Source organism: Lissotriton vulgaris, chromosome 2_1 (genome assembly GCF_964263255.1).
Source record: "Lissotriton vulgaris chromosome 2_1, aLisVul1.2, whole genome shotgun sequence".
NCBI lineage: Eukaryota > Metazoa > Chordata > Amphibia > Caudata > Salamandridae > Lissotriton > Lissotriton vulgaris.
Window position 1 is genome coordinate 2,122,985,464 of NC_141687.1, and position 22,951 is coordinate 2,123,008,414.

Genomic DNA, 22,951 nt, shown 5'->3' on the forward strand with positions numbered 1-22,951 from the left:
GGCCATAACTGGCAGGGTGGGAGGGAGGAACTGGGCACAGCCCAATTTAAACCTGTGTCCTGCCTCCACACAAAGGGCTGTGTACCCCTTGTAGTTAATCTGGAGCCAGGCTAGGGAAGGCAGGATGCCTCTGGACATCAAAGGGCAATGTCTAGAAGCTTCTCACCCTCTTCAAAGGCACCACTGGGTATAAATACTGGACCTCAAACACCACCATTTCTGTACACTTCTGGATCTGTGGATACTCTGCCAGGAAGAAGGACTGTTGTGCTTCTGAAAGGTTGCCACTCAGCTGAACTGCACTCAACTGGACTCTTGCTTTGCTGAGCTGATCTGCTTCCCTCTTGCCTGGGTTTGAAGGACTGGGCTTGCATCTCTTCAACAGAGAACCAAAGTGTCTCAGAGGGCTAGCTGGTTGGACTCCTGACATGAAGCCTCAGGGACATTACTGGCTTCCCACAACCCTGCATCTTCACGTGGACGCTGCCATTTGTAGATCTACCCTGCCAAGTGGTGCCACCCCAGTCCTAAACCCTTACACATGGGCTTACAGTGCTTACCAGCCTCTGTGTATTCAGCAAAACGTATACATCACTTCTGCTATGCGGTGCAACCTCGAGCAGAACTGACACATCTTTGCTACTGGGTGGATTGGGCCTGTCTTAAAGACTTGCATCGGCGTTGCAGCCCGCATCGCCTTCAGATCCGCTGTTGCATGACACATCCTCGGCACAGGTTCTTGCATCTCTCACTGGCGGCTGCTTCGACGACAACCTCGGACTATGCATTGCAGTCTCGCAGCTCTTCGGAACCGACTCATCATCCAGACTGCGTGATATATCCTCGATGCCAGACTTATCACCGCAAGCCCAATTGACGGAACCTTTGACGCTGCCACAACAGGCCCTCGATCTGCAGCCTTACGCATCTTGGAATCTATGCATCACTTTGGTGTCTTCGACGCAGATCCATGCAACGCTCCGCGAACCAGAATTTATGATACATTTGTTCAGTGGGCCTAACTGGGTCTCTGTAGCCATTCCGCAATCCACTGCGTTTTTTCTTAACTTGTATCCCAGCCCGGTGTGACCAGATATCCAAAGTTGATGCTTTATGCCTTTTTTCTCTATTTGCACAAACAACGTTAAATTCAATATCTTTGGCTCTACTAATTGGATTTTTGACAGTCTGGTCTTTTTTATTTATTTAAAATTATTCTATTTTTCTGCTTGTTGTGTGTGCTTTCACTTTTGCCCCTGAGTTAAGCCTAACTGGCCTATGCCAAGCTACCTGAGGGTTAAGCACAGGTTAATTTTGGGTTTGCTTTTGACTTGACTCTGAGAAGTATTGTGGTTGCTGCTTGAGAAAGGTTTCATTACCCTCAACCATTTACCCCAATTTCTTACAGACAATATAACTGAACTGCCGCATTAAGAATTATCATTCTTGCTATTGTTTTAATATTATATACTGAAAGGCACTATTTACTGCTTTCTACCCTCTGTAAGCTTTCAGCTTTGTTTGCGCCTGTGCCTGCTTTTTGACTAAGCAACCTCATGAAGCAAAGGTGTCTAGCATATAATACATAGCAAGAAGCATCAGTAGAATTTCCCAGCAGATTGAAACTTCTGTTCGTTGGACTATTTTGAAATACTATTAAAGTGACTCATTGAAGCTGCAGTTTATATCATACTCTTCCCACCCTTTAAAAATATGTTACTCATTAGGTTTTTCAAGATTCGGGTAAAACAGTCATAACATAAATAAACAGTTTAAAAATGTCTTCAGCTATGCCTAATACTAACCAAGATCCTATTTAAAGATGATGGCCTATAATTACAGGCACAGTTTACTTAAGATTAGTCTTAGATTATGACCCATTCATATACATATAAATATAGTAATAGCAAACATACTAGAGACTAAAAATAGCTGCTGCTCTAGAAAATGTTAACTTTCTTACTACCGGTATAAGAAGGTAGTGCCTCCATCTTTGGCAAACAATTATCAACATGGTTTGCATCTGCTGTTCAACTGCCTTCATCTCCTACTAGCAGCAACACGCATGCTGGAGAGTGGATGGAGAATGATCGGAGAATGATCTGGGCCAAACTGTTTTCATTGCAGCAGGACATAAGAAGTATGTTGGCTTACAGTAGAACACCCCCCAAAAACAAGCACAGCCGGTAGGTTTGTCTTTTATATAGTATGTGAATGTACACAAAATATACATCCATGCACGCGTAGAGATAGACCATACATTCATATTCATCTACAGAACGTTATGAACTTCAAGTTGTCAAGGCTGTAATGAACATCATTGTTAGACCCGACATCTTTTGGGATGGTTTCCCCTGACTTTTTACCTTCTGACCTCCTGTTTTTGACTGTGTGTTGAAATTCGTTTTGCTGGCTTTAGGACTCTGACCCCTTTTCCCTGCTGACCAGTGCTAAAATACATGTGCTCTGTTTCTAAAATGTAATGGCATTTGGTTTCTCCATGATTGGCAAATTTAGTAGCCCGTCAAATCTGTCTTGGGCCTGTCACTTCTTATGTGTGCAGTTGCGGTTTTGATCTGGCAAGTTCACCTACTTGGATAAGCTAAGTATGGGTTTAGGGGTATATGTTTTGGGGTACTGAGGCATATGTTTTGGGGTGTTTGGGTATTTTAAGGGTTCAGATATAGCTTTGGGTTATGGGGTACAGGGGTAGTTTTAGGGTTTAGGGATAAGTATGGGTTTTGGGGTACAGGGGTATTTTTAGGGTTTAGGGCTAGGTTTGGGTTTTGGGGTATAGGGGTATTTTTAGGGTTCAGGGGTAGGTTTGGGTTTTGGGGTACAGGGGTATTTTAAGGGTTCAGGGCTAGGTTTGGGTTTTGGGGTACAGGGGTATTTTTAGGGCTAGGTTTGGGGTTTGGGGTAGAGGGGTATTTTAAGGTTCAGGGGTAGGTTTGGGTTCTGGGGTACAGGGTTGTTTTTAGGGTTCAGGGCTAGGTTTGGGTTTTGGGGTACAGGGTTATTTTTAGGGTTCAGGGATAGCTTTGGGTTTTGGGGTACAGGGTATTTTAAGGGTTTAGGGCTAGTTTTGGGGTACAGGGGTATTTCAGGGTTCAGGGGTAGGTTTGGGTTTGGGGGTACAGTGGTAGTTTTAGGGTTCAGGGCTAGGTTTGGGTTTTGGGGTACAGGGGTATTTTTAGGGTTTACGGGTAGGTTTGGGTTTTGAGGTACAGGGGTATTTATAGGGTTCAGGGCTAGGTTTGGGTTTTGGGGTACAGGGGTATTTTTGGGGATGGGTTTGGGGTACAGGGTATATTTAAAGGGTTAAGATGGGTTAGTGTTTAAGGGTGTTGGGGTATTTTAAGGAGTAAGAGTGGGTTATGATTATGGGGTACAGGGGTATTTAAAGGGAGCAGGGTGGGATTAGCACACAATATGAGACATGGCATGAACGGCGGAACATACCACACGCCATAGCGTTCGTCACGCCCCCAGCACACGCCCACAGCCTAACGCAGACCCGCCCACAAGGGACTACTTTGCTGGCACGGTTCTTTTACCTTTTAAATGTATATGGTGGGCGTCTGCATAGCCTATGTCCTTCTGCTGCAACTGCCCTTTCCAACGCTGTATTGAGTGTTGTGATTGGTGCTGTGGTTCCTGAGGTTACCCGCCTCAAAGGTTTGGGCTCTCTCTTTATTATATTAGTATGGATAGATTACTCCTAAGGTAGCCCCTAGGTAGCCTTATGGGCAGATTGCAGTGTATTTAAAAGGTAGGACATTTACTATGGAGTTTTACATGTCGTAGTAGTGAAAAACTACTGAATTCGTTTTTCATTACTTCTAGGCCAACCTCTCCCATAGGTTAGCATTGGAGCTGCCTTTTAACACTTCCAATTGGCAAAATATTGGAAGTCTATGGGCTTATAATTTAAAATGAGATCTTTTAGTGAAGTTGGTTTTTAAATTGCAAGTCTGAAAATACAATTTTTAGAAAGTTACCATTTTCTTACTGTAACCATTATATGCCTCTGCCTGTCCCTGGAAAACATGTCTGAGTTGGGTGACAACTGGGCTTTGTGCATTCCATCTAGACAGTTTCACACAAAAGTAGCTGAGGTGTGTCCTGCATATCCTGATGGACCATCACCAGGCTAATGGGTCTTCCTGAGCTAGAGTGAGAGGGAGGAGCAGACACTTCCACCTGAATAGGGCTATACCAGTCCTCATAGAAAGAGTTGCATATTGTGTCTGGAGCTAGGGCAAGGAAGGGCAAGGTCTTGTGCACCACAAAGACCTTTCTTTGAAGTTTCCCTACTTCAAAGGCTGAACTGGGTATAAGTACTGGACCTCTTCCACCATATACTCAGAACACTTCTGGAACTGATGACATTCTACCAGGAAGAATAGTTGTTGTGCTGCCCGGAGGAACTGCCAATTTTCTACTTGCTTTGCTATATTGGCCTGCTACTTGCTGCTTCTTGCCTGGGAGTGGGAGGACTAGAATTGACTCTCTACATCCTGCATAGCAAATGTTCTCCAAGGGCTTGTTGGGCTTGCCTCCTGTTTCTGAAGTCTCAGGGATATCAAATACTTCACCTGCAACTTGCTACCAGCACTTGAGCTCCTCTGCTCTTGCTCTGCCAAGTGGTGTCACTCGAGTCCTGGGCCCTTGGAAGTGAGTGTTTGTTGCTGCAACCCAAGAAACCAATGCATCGACACTAAAGCCTTGTTCGGAATTGGCGCATTCCCTGCGATAGCGACTCATTGCCTCCATGACACCGTTGTGGAGAGGAAACTCGTAACATGCTTGGTGGGACCACGGCAGTCCCACCAAGCATAGTGCGACCTCCTTACCACCCCAACACCGCCAGGGTATGACGGTTCCCAGGCGGCTTCGGCATGGCAATGGTGGTCTGATCGCCCTTATTGTAATAGGGCGGTCGGGACACCGCCACCTCTGCACCCCCACACATCTGGCAGTCCGTGGACCGCCAGACTCGAAATAGAGTCCTTAGTATGTGCTACATTTATCCTGACTAGGACTGTGGTTCCTGCTTGGCCAGGGTGCATAGCTCTGCCAACCAGAAACTCAATTTCTAACAATTAGTGACAGAACGAGCATGTACCCCAATGGCCCAGGGCAGTAAACATCCTCAATGGCCTCGACAAGTAATGTCCCTCTCTGAGGACAATTGTTAATCAATGTAGCATGTGGCAAGCAGGCACAGCATCCATCTCAGACTGGCACAGCAGTTTTAGGCATCTTTGTGGTGATAAAATATCATTGCACCTTTGTGGCATCCTGGCAAGTTGTGCCACTTGGATGAGGGAATCAGTGGCGTAGCATGATCACTTTCTCCACCCATGCACGGGTATAAAAGAGGGTCATGCCACCAGATCAATAGCTCTGGTAGTTTTTACAGGCTATAATGTCTGCAGGTCATGCACTGACTCATAGAATTACTGGGTATAGTCTCACATTACAAATATGAAACCATATCTCACACTCTTGTAAATGACAATTACGTATCACTAAAGAGCATATTTCAAGAGGGAACACTGCTCTGCTCTCTAGTGCATTGTATTAGAAAAACAGTGCCTGACCCTCTTCTGTTCTGCTGCCAGTTCAAAGAATGGGATCATGATAGAGGCCCACAGATGTACTCTAACTGTCCTCACAGTCAGATGCTGGAGCGGCAGCCAGCTTAAGTGCACTCAGCTGTACCACAGGTGGTGTGTCATGCTTGCTGTCTGTTCCAGTTATGAGGCTGTCCAGTTGCAATGACTGTCTTGACTGCCTTCTGGCTGTTACTATTTTACGAACAATCTGGTAATGTCTCCGGGAAGCTGCAAGCAGCCCAGGCTCTGCAGGCATCCATCATTATTCTATCCAATCCACAAATGGTAAGCAAACATAGACAACGCTAATGGGTCTGTTTTTAAAGGGGACGAAAAAACATCGATGTTGGAAGAAGTGGATGTTCAGAGTGTTAGTATATCATAGATAGGGCCCGATATAGGTAATCCTCATTTACCGACTCTAAAATACCGAATTTCACCGATTCGGTATTCTAGATTCGGTAAATGAGATGTAGCTCAAAATTCTGTAATTTTTACTGAATTGGTAGGATTCGGTAATTACCGAATCGGTATTTACCGATTCGGTAATTGCCATTGATTCCTATGGGCCTTGAGGCCCATAGGAATCAATGTCAATTACTGAATCGTAAATACCGATTCGGTAACAATACAGAATTGTCAAGGGGAACAGGGTGTCACTTTGACACCCTGTTGCACCCCTGATTTTGGCTTGTGTGTCATGTGACACACATACATGCCCTTAGGCATGTATGTGTGCCACATGGCACAGGTGTACATGCACAGATGTGCATGTACACAGGTATTCGTTATTTACCACCAAATAGTGTTTGGTGGTAAATAACGAATCGGTAATGGCCTGTGGCACTGTTTAAAGTGCTAGCTACATCTGGATTTACTGATTCGGTAAATTTACTGATTCTGTATTTTACCAAATCGGTAAATTTACTGATTCGGTAAAATTAAGGCCACCTACATGTCAAAACCCAAATACCGGTCGGTAACGGGCGAAATGGGCCGTTACCGACCAGTATTTGCTGTCCTACATCTGGCCCATAGTGCCTAAAATCGAGGCTCATGGATGTTATGGGAATATCTGCTTGGTTTTATGCATCACTCGGTCTTGACACACTGTAATCGAGAAGGTGGTGATTTCCAACACATGACATATAGTTATAATTTGATAGAGGGCTTCTGCGATTATATGAAAAAGGAGATCATAAAAATCCTGGGCATTAGAATAAACCATAGTGAGATTACTGTAGATTAAGAAGCATCAACCCGAGAAAACAAGCTATAACTAAAAAACACACATTTTCTCATCCAACATCTCATGTTAACATTGGAATACAAATAATTAGAGAATACTGCAAACAGGCAAGCAAATTGTACATATGGGCTGGGCATGTCACTTACCTCAGATGGCATGACAATATAACTCTAGGGAACAAAGCTCTTATCCATAGTGCATGGACTCTTTGTAATGCAACATGTTGTTCATTCTTACTAATCATTCAAGATAAAAAACGGCGTATTAGTCTTCTAAATAGAGATCGTGCACAATCAATCAATCAATCAGGATTTATACAGCGTGGCTAATCACCTGATAGGGTATTGAGGCGCTTGCAAATCCTGGAGGCTTATTCGATCAGCGAGGTCTTGAGGGCTATTTGGAATTCCTGGAAGTGAGGTGATGGCCAGCTGCTTTAATTGGCATCTCTTCTGTATGGGGAGCCAGTGGAGTTTCCTGAGGAGGAATGTAATGTGGGAAGGCTGAGGATGAGTCTGGCTGCGTCATTCTGTATGGTCTGTAGTCTTTATGGGAGGTATACGCCGATTCCTATGTAGAGGGCTTTGCGGTAGTCCAGTCAGCTGGTTATGAGGGCTTATGTCACGGTGCATCTAGTGTGTAGGGGTAGCCACTTGAAGATCTTACATAACATGTGCAAAGTGAAGAAGCAGGCGGAGGAGACAGCGTTGATCTGTGATCCCATAGGATATAATGTGATTTATATTCCAGCGGACGGGATATCCATCACCGTTGTGACAGAGTAACACATCCGCCAAGATCTAATCAGGGCCATTGCATGAAATTAAAAACTTGCAGAGAATGCGCGTTTGTGGTCTTTTTGAGAAATTGATATTACAGAATGGTTTATGCAGACATTGGATAGTTATTTTTTTATGTATGTATTGTCACTTGATCTTCTGAACCTAAAACTTGGATTTCTGACCAGCGCAAATTAAACATTGGCATCAAATAATTAATGTGAAAACATTATTGTCTCCTAGTTGGTCAGTGCAAATCCTGAGTTAAGGCTGGTGCAGAATTGCCCAGTGCTGGGGTACAAATATAATTGGTTGTCTCCTGATCTGCTATTAAGTGTTATGCGTCCTCAGGAATTGGCCGAATAGTGTGAATGATATACTGCCTTTGCAAAATGCAGAATATCTACCTTAAAATGCTGTGACTTTTGTTTGGTTAGTTGATGTATAATGTTATTGAAACTTCTGTGGTCTTTGAAAAGCTGAGTCAGTTCAAAAGCGCTTGGTAAACTACCTGGCTTTTCTTCTTATTGTATATTCTGTGCTTGCTCATTGATAGACTTTTGTAAGCATTTTTACTGTTCTGTCATATTCTGATCTACAGGTTACACCAAATGATTTAATAATGGCTGAAAGACTATTTGGAATTCTAGCTCATGTAGCATCATCCCGTTTGCCACAGTATCGGCTGCTTTCCATTCTTGGAGAGTCCAGGTAATTATACTTTTTATAGATGGAATCAAAATTAGTGTCAAAGGCTAAGCATTTAATTTGTTTCCATTGAAAGTAATTTGGAATTAATTCAATGCTCCTATTTTAAGATAATCTGAAATAAAGCTTGAGAAGTTACACAGAGTCATGATCCCTTCAATAGATATAATTTCTGATTGATATTTCTAGCCATAGATTTATCACGTTTTGAATATCCCAAGCATAGGACTGGATCCAGAACATTACTCACTACTTTTGATGAATCTACACGAGACTTGGCTGGCACCCACCTGGTTTATATAGATATGTTACAGCATGTCAAATTTCATGCAGAACCGACCAGAGTGAGGGAATTAATGAAGGGTTATCGGGGGCAATTTTAGGATTCATACTAATTTCTGCTTTTTGTTACAGCAAAAGCTGCTGAACAAAAAATAACACAAATTCGACATGAGATTAGACATTTACTCAGAGTGAATGTTTGTCGTCATGTAGCATGTTCCATAGTGACTATACTCTGCCTCCGTAATGACAGCATGGAGCCATATATAGGTACCACCCTGACGCAGTACATCAGTTCCTTCTTTTCCCAGTCCTACGATGCAAATCTTGAAGATCTGCTCCTAAAATATTTGGTTTTCACCAATGTTGAAATTGTATGTTGTGCACCAGACAGCGGACTCTCCCACTTCAAGTCCTGTGCCCAATCTGGCTATAAGCCCCGGATCTACTCTGGCTCCAAATCCCAGTCTTGTTGCAGGTCGCCTCTGCCTGGAAGACAACGATGAAGTTTAGGGGTAAGTCATGCCACAAGTGCGAATAGTTAAAGCTTTGTTCCCATGTTCCACTGCAGCTCTGGGGCTCAGACATGAATTTGACTTGCTGCCATTGTCCAACACCGAACCTGTTCCGAGACTGGTCTCATACGCTCAGAGTTCCCAGGCTGGCAACAACCCTGAAACACATACAGGTCTTTAGGGAGGCTATCCTGCAATGTCTCATGGTGATGCCAGAGGCCCTATGGACCCACATCTGGATTCCCAAGGGAGCTCCGCCCAGATCCCTGTCGAAGTTAGCCGATTTGTCCACCGCAGTGGAGGCCTCATCGGTTCCGACTTCCCCGGTACAGGCCTAGACTCAAGTAGCACCCACACCTGATCTGACTCCATGCGTGTTTCTACTCTCGAGATGTCATCAGCCTGCACCAGGTATATGTCTTTCTATGAGATGACCAAGGAGCATCCCCCAGCTGTGGATGATCCTCAGACTCTCCCATGACACCAGTATTATTATAGGCTAGAAACCTTGTTTAGATTGGAATCTGACACCGTTCATGGGCTCCAAAATGTTGTGCACAGTAAGAAGGGTTTTGAGAAGTGGTAATTTTACCCCTCCATCCCCATTACATTGATGCTAGCTTATAGTCAAATCTTTAGAATTTTTTTTTCCTCACCCTAGATCTTGCTAGATCAAGCTTCTACTAGCAATATAAACCCCAAAGCATTCCCTTCCATGAACCAGATAGAAAATACAAATATATTCAGGAAGAGGGCCTTCTGTTCCACTAGTTTGACTCTGAGACCCCTAAATGCCATCTGCCGGTTGGGACATTGCACATATGAACTTTGGGATATGATCATGATCAGGCATCATGCCTGGATATGCAGTACAAACTTTTCTGGGGATATGTAAGCATACCGTATGGACATGCCATTTGATAGTTTAAGGCATTTTTATGCGAAAGCAGATTCTGTGTTGCCTTGCTTCAAATGCAGCCATGCTTTGGACTACTCTTTGAGCTCTTTATTCCCAGCTAGCAATTTCACCAACAATTCTGAAAATCCAGAGGTTACTCTTTAGGTCTTACCTATTGCCAAAAGCAGCACTCACAACCCTTACAGCAGCCAATGCAGCCCTTTCATGGCTCAAAAATGTGGGATGGTTGCAAAGTCTATGGACTCAATCAATCCATCATTTGTAAAGCGCACTACATACCCGCGAGGGTCTCAAGGCGCTGGGGGGAGAGGGACGCTACTGATGGTACAGCCAGGGCTTGAGTATCCTCCTGATGGTCTTGGGTCTGTCGTAGGCTCAGTGGGAGTTTGTTCCATGTCTTGGCGGCGAGGTGGGAGAAGGATCTCCCACCGGTGGTTGTTCTTCGGATGCGCGGGACGGTGGCAAGTGAGAGTGGACTCCACTAGGAGTTTTAGTTTACTTCTACTTTCTCCCCTGCCATAGCTGCAGCCAGCTCCCATGGTCTTGGACAACTGGTAGGGCCAGAGTCAATATGTTCTTGCCTGTTGGAATACTAAAACTTAAGACCAGTGGGTGCTGCAGACTGTTAAACTAGGTTAGACGCTTCCCTTCATATCCACCCTCCCCATGGATCTCTGGAACAAGAACTTGTCCTTTTCAATGTTTAAGTCAACAATTAACAAAGCCTCAAAACTCCACTCTCTTGTACAAGACAAAAGCCTTTTCAGCCAGAGATCCCACTCCTGGACAGTACTCAACAACTACAAAGTCCTCAATCCGGCAGCTTACTTAGACTTAACATTCTCAGCCCACCTAAAAAAACAGCTAATGGCCTTGTACTTTGGCAAATATCCATCACTAGAAGACGCCCCTAGGTGGAAAAATATTTAATCAAAAATGTGTCACCTGTGCGGATGCCCAAAAGAAAATATTATCCATCTGATAATGCATCTGCAAGAAATTACATTCAGCACGAGTCAACCTATTTACACCTTCGCTGCTAGGCCTTTCCCCCCTGTACTTAGCCTTTCTGTGGCTATTTGGGGTAGCTCGCGCTTAGGCCCCTGTAAACTTTTGACCACATAAGGTATCCACGCCAAATTTGCGTCCTTTTCTTCCAACATCATGGGGATCCTACAGGTACCCAGGGTTTGTGGATTTCCTTGGAGGGGTCCCATAAATTAGCCAAAATACAGCAACGTTTTTTTGGGGGTAAAATGGAAAAAACGGGCTGCAAATCAAAGTGTGTGGGTTTTTCCCTTCAAATGTTATCAAGAAAGGGTTTGTGGGGCTGAAATCACCATTTTCCCAGCTTTTAGGGAATGACAGACTTTTGTCAGAAAACCAACACAGTTTTGGCATTTTTCTGAGACATAGCCTATTTTTGCTATTTGTTGTGCTTTCAACCTCCTTCCAGTTAATGGTAGAAATGGGTGTGAAAACAATAATGGATCCTGGTAAGCTATACATTTCAGAAAAGTAGACAAAATTCTGAATTCAGCAAGGGTTCATTTGTGTAGATCCATCAAGGTTTCTTTATATAAACTAACAGTTAAATATAGGAAAAATTGCAAATTAGTTGAAAAAAACAGCCTTTTGTGTCAACTTTTTCACCTGTAAAATCTTCTAATTATGACAGCTCTTTAAAAGCAATATACCATTACATCCACTGGATCTTCCTGGTTGTGGGGATATATAGGACTTGTAGGTTCACCAAGAACCCGACGAACCCAGAGTCAAAACCTAAGCAGCAATTTGCAATGGCTTTTTATTATGTACCGGGTATATAGCAATTATTGTGGGAAAATGTATACATGGAAAAATCTGTATGAAAGGCACCTATGTATTTCTTAAATGGGAACACATTATAGAGTTTAGAAATAGTGCATATTTGCACATTTTCGAAATTGGGAATACTCATACTAGCATAAGAATTATCGGTCATTTTTCAAAATGACTTCTTTTTTACACAATGTCTTTGATTTGGAAGACAGCAATACATCAAAAATCAATAGGTAATAACAGTTGCTTTACAAATCTGAATTACACTAAGTCTCCCAATAAAAATGGTACCTCACTTGTGTGGGTAGGCATAGTGCCCACAACAGGAAATGGGTCAAAACCCAACGTGAACACTAGCTCCGCCTGCACCTCGGGAAAACTAGCAAACCTATACATTTTTTAAAACTAGACACTAAGGGAAATCCAGGATGGGGTGCCTTGACTGCCTCCCACCAGGTTCTGTTACCCAGAATCACTTGCAAACCTAAATAATTGTCAAAAAAACACATTTTCCCCACATTTCTGTGGTGGATAGTGCTGCATTCTGCGTGGATCCACAAATTTCCACATACCTTGCATTACCCAAAGACTTACGAGAAAAATGGAACCTCACTTGTGTGGGTCGGCCTAGTGCCTGCAACAGGAAATGGTGCAAAACACAACGTGGTCAACCTCAATTTCACAGTGAAAAATTACCCTTTTTGGCAAAGTGCCTAGCTGTAGTTTGTGAACCCTAGCTCTGCCGGCACCTAGGGAAACCTAGCAAACCTATACATTTTTGTAAACTAGACACCCAGGGAAATCTAGGATGGGGTGACTTGACTGCCTCCCACCAGGTTCTGTTACCCAGAATCGCTTGCAAACCTAAAAAATTGTCAAAAAAAAACTTTTCCCCACATTTCTGTGGTGGAAAGTTCTGGAAACTGCGTGGATCAACAAATTTCCACCCACCCCGCGTTACCCAAAGTCTTACGAGAAAAATGGTACCTCACTTGTGTGGGTGGGCCTAGTGCCCACAACAGCAAACGGTGCAAAACACAACATGGTCAAACCTCAATTTCGCAGTGAAAAATGACCCTTTATTGGCAAAGTGCCTAACTGTAGTCTGTGAACCCTTGCTCTGCCGGCATCTAGGGAAACCTACCAATAACACACATTTCTGAAAAATAGACACCCGAGGGCTTCCAGGGAGGTATGGCTTGCGTGGATCCCCCAACGTTTCCTTACCCAGAATCCCCTGCAAACCTCAATTTTAGCTCCAAAAAATCACTTTTTTCACACATTTTTGTGTGGAAAAGTGTGGCATCACCGGGATCACACAAATTTCCTACCACCCAGCGTTCCCCCCCGGGCAGAAAATTGATCAACAATGTGATCAATGACAGGCCGAATCTTAAAAAAATTGTCACAATCAGGGTGATCTTGTGGCAACGCTAAACCATTATCGACAAAATGGATCATCCGAAGCAGAAGCAAATACCTATCACGACTCATGACTGCCGGAAAAATAGCGGTTGCCATCAAGGGACTAGTAGACCAATATGAAGGCATTGATGGCTTCCTTGGCAAGCCCACCAAAAAAGTTAAACCCAAGAACTTCTTTATCTCTTCCAGATTTGTGGGAGTCCACCGGGTAGCACTAGAGTGGGGCTTAAGACAGGCACTGGTGTCCCTCAAAAACTGTTCGGCATGCAAATTAGTCTGCTCAACAATCTCTGCCAAAAACACATCGTTCATAAACAACAAAAAAAAGTGTATCAGTAAAACCACCATTAAAGTCTAGCAATGCCGGCTGCACCATGCCTGGGGCAACCCAGAGGTCAGCACTAAACCGCGCTAAACCAACGGGAAGCCTTGCAGCCCCAGATGCCTCTTGCTGCACTACACCAACGGAAAGCCTTGCAGCCGCAGGCTGGAGCCCAGATGCCTCCTGTCGCACTACACCAACAGGAAGCCTTGCAGCCCCAGGCTGCAGCCCAGATGCCTCTTGCCGTACTGTCGGCACATCAATCTCCTCCTCTAACACAGGCATTTCATCCGCAGTAAGAGTATATTCATCATCCGATGATTCCATGTGGAGAGAAAACTCACAACCAGAATCATCCCCTGCCTCAGATGCAGTCACTCTCTGAACCATTGTCTGAGGAAGACTCAAAAAGCATACCAACAACATGCTGAGCAGTAATCCTGCGGCTAGCCATTATCCTTACTAAAAAAGGAGACTGCACAAACAAGTCAACAACAACCAACACTGTGCAAAACAAGTAAGTAAAAAAATGTGTGCCTTATCACAAAGATCTATATACTCAAAAACTATACAATTCACTTACAAGAGACAGCTACACTCACCAGCACCTACTCTGCAGAGACACAGCAAAAATCAACAATATCCCACTAGAAAGAAAAAAAAAACAATTACTCACAAGACAACAAAATACACATCGAGTACAAATGCAAACAGTTTTTGACACTCAAAAAAACAGAAGGCAAACATACTGCTATTATTACACCATTTGCAAAAAACAAACTCATGCAGAGAAATGAAACTCATTTACATTTTACAAAAAAAGTCTCTTACCAAACACATCGAACTACACAAACAGCAAAACCACCAGTAATGAAACCGCAACCTGGAAAAATCTAAAGAAGAAAAGCCTTCAACTAGAACAAAAAAAGGAGAATTAAAGCATTACAATTGCAATTCACAAAAAATCAAAGTTAACATTAAAACATGCTATGTTACTACCAAAATGGTCAATCGGCCAGATGGGCCTTCAAATAGGGCTGAGAAAAATAGGGGGTTATCTTGCCCAAGGGATCGGGTGAGGTTGTCTGCTAGTGCCTCGTATGGTGTTCTGCCTCCCACATAGGGCAGAAAGGCCGAAAAAAGGGGGAGATCTGCCCCCAGGAAGCAACAATGTTGCTTCCATTACTCACAAAACAAAATCCCTGGTGCCTAGTGGGGTTTTCTGCTTACCCCCCCCCCCCCCCCCCCCCCCCAGGGCGCAGAAAGGGCAAAAAAATAGACTGATCTGCCCCCGGGGAGGGGCGGGGGGCAGAATACACATACAAAAACAATATGTTACTAGCAGCGACCCTTGCCAAAGGGGTCACTCCCATTTCATTTTTAAAATGAGTCCCTGGTGTCTAGTGGGGGGGGGGTGGGGGGAGAAAGGCCAAATAAAAATGCTGATCTGCCCCCAGGGGGAGCAGAACACACACAAAAAAAAATGTGCCCCCTGTTAGCGACCCTTGCCCAAGGGGTCACTTCCAACACAACTTAAATAAATGCCCTAGTGTCTAGTGGGGATTTCTACCCCCAAGGCCAAAAAACTGGGCGATCTGCCCTAAATTTGCCCCCCTGGTGACTTCCATTTAAATTAAAAATGAATCCCTGGGTCCAGTGTTCTTTTCTGCCCCGCCTGGGTCCAAAAACGGACGAAAAAACGTCTGACCTATCCCTGGGGGTGGGGGGAGGGGGTTGCAGAAAAGTCTTAATTTAAAATAGCCCCCATAGGAAGCGACCCTTGCCCAAGGGGTTCCTTCCTTTTATAAAAAAAAAGGACATCACTGGTGTCTAGTGGGGCATTCGTGTTCCACGATCGCGACGCTGTGTGCGATTGTGAAGCAGGAATGCCCTGCATTGAGACATCAGGGGAGAGGAAATACTCTTTCCTCTCCCCCGATGCCTCAAGGCATCCTGTTTCGGCCCCCCCCGGCTCACCGGAGACAAAACATCTACCTCCTCCTCTGGACGCGCTGGAAAGAAATTATTTCCAGTGCTCTCTAATGACGTCGGCGTGCGCTGTGCACGCTAACTTCATGGGGAAGCGTGGAGGGGGTCGGGGGTGACAGCGGAAACTCTTCCTCTGCCATCCCTGCTTGTGGAGGAGAGATCAATGCTCCGGGGGGGGGAGCGCCAGCGCTCCCCTCACGGGCTGGGGTCATGACGGAGGGGTTCCATCATAAGCACAGCCCAACCGATGCTCATGGCGGAACCACTCAGCCATGAGCATTGAAGGGGTTAAGAAAAGCATTTCTGGACAGAGGAATACAAACTTGCCAGATGGCTATTACTAAAGGGCTAGACCCATCAGATCCTCAGATGAATTGCAAACTGGTTAAGTTTCTCCATACACATGACCAAGCAGTGAAGTCAATGCAAAAATGAGAGGGTCCACTCTGAAGACTTGAGGCAGACATTTAAAGCATCCAGCAAGTGGTCATGACCAGTCCGAACGTAGAGACTTCAAACCTTACCAACGAACCCTTTACTGGAAATGAAGCCATTAAATTTGACATCTCATAATTTATCCAGTATTAAGGGTGTCTTTCATAGATTCACATGCCTGAATCATTCCCCGTCGTCGGGATGGGAGTCCCCGGTACAGAAATAAGTAATGTCCTATAGACATATGGAGAATAGTAGGCCTAAAGGCCTCACCTTAGTAACATATCCCTGTCGTTTTGTAAAAAGGACCAAACTCTAGAGAAGAGATAATCAGCTGTCACCTCCCTCTAGAACCTTCCTGGCAGGAGCCTCAGTCCCTCAGATTTTCTAACGCACGTTGTGCTAAGGGAGTCTCCCCCTGAGTTCTGCTCAGGTTTGTTTCTTCAAAGCTTTTTTCTTCAACATTTGGATATTTTCCTCAAGTGTAAGCTGTTCACTATGGCTGACACTCCTAAGAAAGGTCTCTTTAGAGCATGTGGCTCTTGTGGAAAGAAAAGACTACACATAGATGACCAACATAAGGACTGCCTGTACTGCCTGTACCCTGATCATTCAGCTAAGGACTACAAGGTATGTCAATCTTTTTCTGCAAAAACTCTCAAAGACAGAGAAGGACCCCTTTTGATCTGGCTCCAAAAGCTCAAAGATAGAGATAATTTGGATTCCTCTGAGGAAAGTGAGGGCTCTTCGGTCTCCTCAAAAATATCTAAAAAAAGGCCAAGGGTAGCTTCCCCTAGCCCTCTGGACGCTCCTCCAAAGAAGACACCAAAAAAGTCCTCAGAGGGTCTATCAAAATCAGCTTCTGAAAAGGAGGTTCACACCTTCAAGAAGCCTGCGCCGTCGATGACTACGATCTCGTCGACGACATCATCAGTGTTCAAGAAAGCAGTGTCTCTTGTCTGTCTCTATGTCGACGACGACAGTCTCGACGACGACAGCATCATCGCCATTTTCTTCATCGGTGACGACGATTCCATTGCCGATGGCGGGTGAGGCTTTATCGTCGACGATTGTTATTAAGAGATCATCGTCGACGCCCAAGATCCCGTTGACGAAGGCCCCATCGACGAAGGCCTCATCGTCGAAGACCCCATCGACGAAGGCACCGTCGAAGAGGACACCGTCGACGGCGGCATCAATGCCATCGACAACGGCACTGTCGACGGTACCATTTATACCGTTGATGACGGTCGACACTACTCCATACTACTACGGGCCCGTCGATGTTGAGTGATTCTGGATTTCAAACAGCTTCCGTACGTCTGAAAATCATCAGAAAAACACTGACGCCGGAGTTAACTTTCCTAGCCGTGTGCAGCGTTTACCACCAGCATGTCTCCTTCAAGATGAGGACTCTGATGATGGGGATATGTTTCAAGCAAATAGCCCTTCAGAGCTGCATGTTAAATGCCAGAGCTCAGATGAGGAGGATGTTCAGCAGGATGTAGTTCAACCACACGTTAAACCGATGGTCTGTCTCCCAGCATCCTTTGGTTACAGATCTGCGATACCTCATCCAAGATTACAAACAGAGATTCCCAGAATCTCCAGCTCCTCCAGCTACCACGGCAGCGCCATCACCAAGACCACGACCGCCGCCCTTGGTTATCCAGCAGGAAAGGGTGAATTTGCCAAATCTTCAATCTTCGGACGAAGAAGAAGAGGAGGAACAACAAGAGGATGGTGAAGTGCAGGACGATCAATCTGTCCATGAGGACTGGGACGATTACGTTATACCTTCCCCAGCATCTCCAGTGCCCGCCACCTCGGATTTCCCGCCAGTGGACATCGGTGGTTTCCATATTGTGGAGGAAAGGGCCGCTAAGCGCTTCCAAATTACAATGGATTCCCAGGAGCTGGACTGCTTCCTGTACAATTTTAAAGAACCTCTTAAGAAATCAACAAAGTTGATTCCGACTATTGACTATCTTTGGACACAGGGGGTTCAGGTTATGCAGAATCCCGCCTTGGTTTCACCAATGGTCCCTCGTTTGGACAAAAAATACAAAGCTCCAAATACGGCGCCTGACTGCCTGACAGGTCATCCTAAACCTGATTCGGTGGTGACGCAGGCGGCGCAAAAGAATTCCAGAAATCCCTCATCTCCCTTATCGGCGGCGCCAGATAAGGAGGGAATGAAATTGGACATTGGAAAACGATTTTCCACAATGTCGGCGATGACTGTGAAAGCGGCAAATGCCCTAGCGCTTCTGGGGCGCTATAATTGACAATTTTGGGCTGATAACGCCTATACCTGTTTGAATTGCCGGATACCTCTAAGGAGGAATTAAAAGCAATACTTCTGGAAGGTCAAACATCAGCTTCAGAAGTTATAGACTGCGCAATGGACGTGGCAATGACAGGTCTCCGCCAACTAGCTGGAGCAGCGGTTTTAAGGAGGCAGGGATGGTTGAAAGCGACCTTATTCCGACCTGAGGTGCAATCAAAGGTTCTGGATATGCCATACGACGGCCAACTACTGTTTGGCTCTAAGATTGATGAGGCTCTACAGAATATTAAAAAAGACCACTGACACCGCAAGAGCACTAGGCACGCTCCAGTTTAAGAATCAGTCCTTTTGAGGAAACAGAATCTTCCTACAGGGGAGGTTACCAAAACAGGTCATCTTAATCTTCCAATCAGAGTAGACCACAGTACCAGCAGCGCCAACAACAACAGGGCCAACAATCCTCGTATGAAAAGTCATCCTTTCGGGGCAGAGGACAAAAATTAAATAACGGAAGAAGACAATGACTTGTTTCTCCAGCCAGTCCAGACCTCATCTCACTTATTAAAAATTGGAGGAAAACTTACCCACTTTCTAAACAATTGGAGGACAATTACTACGGACCGTTGGGTCCTTCAATTAATACAATTTGGCCATTCCATGGAATTTATGGACACTCCTCCGCGAACTCAACCTCACCCAATGCATCACAAGAACTTACGGCTGCTTCTGCGAGAAATCTCTGTCATGCTACAGAAAGGAGCACTAGAGAAGGTACCACCATCACAGAGGGGAAAGGGATTTTAATCCCGATTCTTTCTGATCCAGAAGAAAGAAAAGAAATGGAGGCCAATCCTAGACCTCAGGGCATTGAACAAATTCTTGAAGAAGCAGTTGTTTCGCATGGTCACGATACAAGAAGTCTTGCATCTTCTGGAGGAGGGGGATTTCATGGCGTCACTGGATTTACAGGACGCGTATTTTCATATACCAATTCACAAAAATCACAAAAAGTATCAAGCAGACATTTCCAGTTCCGTGTCCTGCCCTTTGGACTCAAGTCGGCGCCCCGCATCTTCACAAAATATCTTTCCCCAGTGGTGGCATACCTCAGGCAGCACGGTCACCAAGTCATCCCATATCTGGACTACTGGCTAATCAAGGCACCATCCTTCAAAGACGCTTCCAGGTCTTCCGACGCCTGTCTGAATCTCTTCAATCATCTGGGTCTTACGCTCAACGAAGAGAAGTCGACCCTACAGCCTTCTCAAACCATCACCTTTCTGGGCGCAAACCTGGATACATGTTCTGCAAGAGCGTTCCCATCGTAGTAGAGAAAACGCAAACTCCTATCTCTAGCCTCTCGAGTGGCCTCAAAGAAAGTGTTGACGGTCCGCCTCTTCAAGTCCCATTTGGGGATGATGTCATCATGCATCCTATTGATACCTCATTGATGTCTAAGGATGCGTCCTCTGCAAGAGGCACTTTCAAAGCAGTGGGTACAATGCATGGGGTCATTCGACGACCGCATAAAAGTGACATTTCAAAGGGTCAAGGCTTTACGCTGGTGGATGTCATCAAGGAACTTGTCTCAAGGATTGACATTCCTGCTTCCCGCAGCTCCTCATGTCATCACGACGGACGCCTCCTTGGAAGGATGGGGGGCCTTTCTGCAGGAACTGCAGATAAGCGGAAAATGGTCAGTTGCAGAGAAAAAACTCCATATCAATCTGCTCGAACTGAGAGCGGTCTTCCTGGCCCTGCAGTCCTTCCTGCCAAGGATCAAAAACTCCTTAGTACTCGTCAAGACAGACACCACTACGACGATGCACTATCTCCACAAACAGGGAGGGACGCGCTCGCTAACACTCTCTCGCGAGTCGCAAAAAATCTGGAACTGGCTGATAGTGAACAACGTGGCCCTACGGGCGGAATATGTCCCAGGCACAGACAATATACTCGCTGTCTCGTTGAGCAGGCAGAAAACATCATTGCACAAGTGGGAGCTAGATCAGAAGATTATCAACCAGATCTTCTCCAGATGGGGCACGCCACAGATCGATCTATTTGAGACAAGGATGAACGCCAAATGCCCACACTTCGCAAGTTGGCATCCCCAGTCAGGATCTCTAGGGAATGCATTTTCCATCGCATGGCACAAAGTCTTTTCGTACGCCTTTCCGCCATTCCCGATGCCTCCCAGAGTCCTGAGGAAGATGAAGGTGGAGCCTTGTACTCTGATTCTAATAGCCTCAACTTGGCTGAGGCAGCATTGGTTCACAGAACTCCACCATCTATCCCTGGAGCCGCCGATCCGTCTGAAGCAGTGTCCTTCTCTGCTCATAATGAACGACAGACAAGTTCAACATCCGGATCTGAAATCTCTCAGGTTAGCCGCCTGGCTCCTGAGTTCCGAGGGTTCCAGAATTTGAACATTACACAAGACTGTAGAAACATTTCTGCCAGAGCACGGGCGGATAGCACTACCAAAACTTATTTCCTGAAATGGAAGCGGTTTTGTGTTTGGTGTGCAGATCAAGGGATTCGCCCTTTCTCCTCCTCACCAGAGCAAGTATTACCTTACCTGTTACATCTTGCGCAGTCGGGCCTAGTCCACTCCTCCATTAAATTCCACTTGGCGGCGATATCCCGTTATGTTATGTTATGTTATGTTATGTTATGTTATGTTATGTTATTCACACTTATACCGCGCGCAGCTGCCCCAGCAAAGGGGCGTCCTGGCGCTTGACAAGGTACACAAAACACAACTAGTTAAAATTAGAGAAAAGGAACAGCAGGATACAAAAGATCGAGGCTAGACAAATAAAATGGTCTTAATGGCACATCTAACCTGCAGAAGATCTTCCAGAGCCGGAATGTGAAGGGGAAGAGAATTCCACCAGTTCGCCGCCAACACCCGAAAGGAGCGGCCACCGGCTCTACTCAACCTGAAGCGCTGAACAACTGGCAGGTTTTGGCCCAGAGATCTGAGGGTTCGCGAGGGTACATATGGTACCACCAAGTTCTCCAATATTTGGGGGGCTGAACCCTTGAGGATTTTAAAGGCAAGGCATAGAACCTTGAATTTGATTCTCTGGTTCACAGGGAGCCAGTGAAGAGAACGCAGCGTATTAGAGACCGAGCACTGCCTTGGCAGACCTATCACCACTCTGGCTGCAGCATTTTGAACTCGCTGCAGCCGGGTGAGTTCCGACTGATTAATCGCCACCAAAAGCGAGCTAGCATAATCCAGCCGGGACAACACTGACGCTTGAACCACCAGTTGCCTGGTGGGTGCGTCGAAGAATTTCAGGATAGGTCTTAAACCTCTGATAATGCCGTAACAAGAGGCCGCCACCTTCTTGGTGTGGCAGATGAAACTAAGGGTCGGCAAGCCAAACCCCTAGGTTTTTTATCTCCGTTGCTGGAGAGGGGGTCACACCCAATTGAGGAGGCCACCACAGGTCACCCCATAACTCTGCCTGCTTGCCAACCACCATAACCTCGGTCTTTTTGGCGTTTAACTGGAGACAGTTGGAATTCATCCAGTTAGCCACTGCCCGTAGTCCGTCTCGGAACCTGGGGGCCTCCACATCAGAGTCCCCACTCAGCGTGACCGCCAGCTGCGTATCGTCTGCGTATGATACCATCGTCAAGCCCCATTGCTTGACAACCGCAGCCAGCGGCCTCACATAAAGGTTGAATAGAGTGGGACTTAACGAGCAACCTTGTGGGACCCCCAGTTCCAATGGATAAGAAATAGCCTGACCGGGTGGGATCGCCACCGTAAAAGACCGTTTGGCAAGAAAAGAACGGAACCAGCATAGGGCGGAGTCCGTGACACCCACTTCTTCTAGGCGCTGGAGCAAAATCCTGTGTGAGATAGTGTCGAAGGCGGCACTAAGATCTAATAGCAACAGTGCCGCCGTCCGACCCATATCAAGCACAGAACGCAGATGTTCGACCATAGAGAGTAGAGCCGTCTCCGTGCTATGGCCCGCACGGAAACTGTTCTGAGTGGGATCGAGGATGTTAGCCCTAGTGAGATGGTTAGAAAGAATTCTGTTCACATGGGCCTCGGCAACTTCCGCTGCCCAATGAAGCAAAGAAATGGGGCGGTAGTTCTCGGGTTTAAGGGGGTCAAGGGTGGCCTTCTTCAAGATAGGTGTAACTAAGGCCTGTTTCCACCTAATAGGAACTACACCTGAAGATAGAGACAGGTTAATCAAGGAAAGCACCGGAGTACGGCATAGCGGTGACATAATCCTGAGCTGAGCCGGTTTCATTGGGTCTGCAGGAGATCCTGATTTAATTTTGAGGCTCAAGGTGTCAACGGCCTCTGTGGATAAGGGAGGCAGAGTAGTAAGAGACTCACATCCTCCCAGGCTACAGCTGATCTGCTCCGGGATAGGGGAGCCATTCGGAAATGTGCGATAGATGGCTTGGACTTTCTGAAGAAAGAAAGAGGCCAGATCGTCGCAATGGGAGTCCGAGCAGATTTCCGCCGTCGTTGCCCTCTTAGTCATCAGGTCCTTAAGCACTTTAAATATGAGTTTCGATGGGTTCGCACTGTTCTGAAATTCTTGGGCATAGAAGGCT

General features: G+C 45.7%; 1 protein-coding gene across 2 annotated transcripts in view; it reads left to right on the forward strand.

Moving 5' to 3' along the window:
• LRRC49 (leucine rich repeat containing 49) overlaps nucleotides 1-22,951 on the forward strand; it is a 1,183,445-nt gene that overhangs the window by 1,035,353 nt on the left and 125,141 nt on the right. For both annotated transcript variants that reach the window (XM_086959021.1, XM_086959022.1), the window contains one exon: nucleotides 8,251-8,360. In XM_086959021.1, the coding sequence (XP_086815147.1) occupies nucleotides 8,251-8,360 (110 nt within the window). The remainder of the gene's footprint in view (nucleotides 1-8,250; nucleotides 8,361-22,951) is intronic.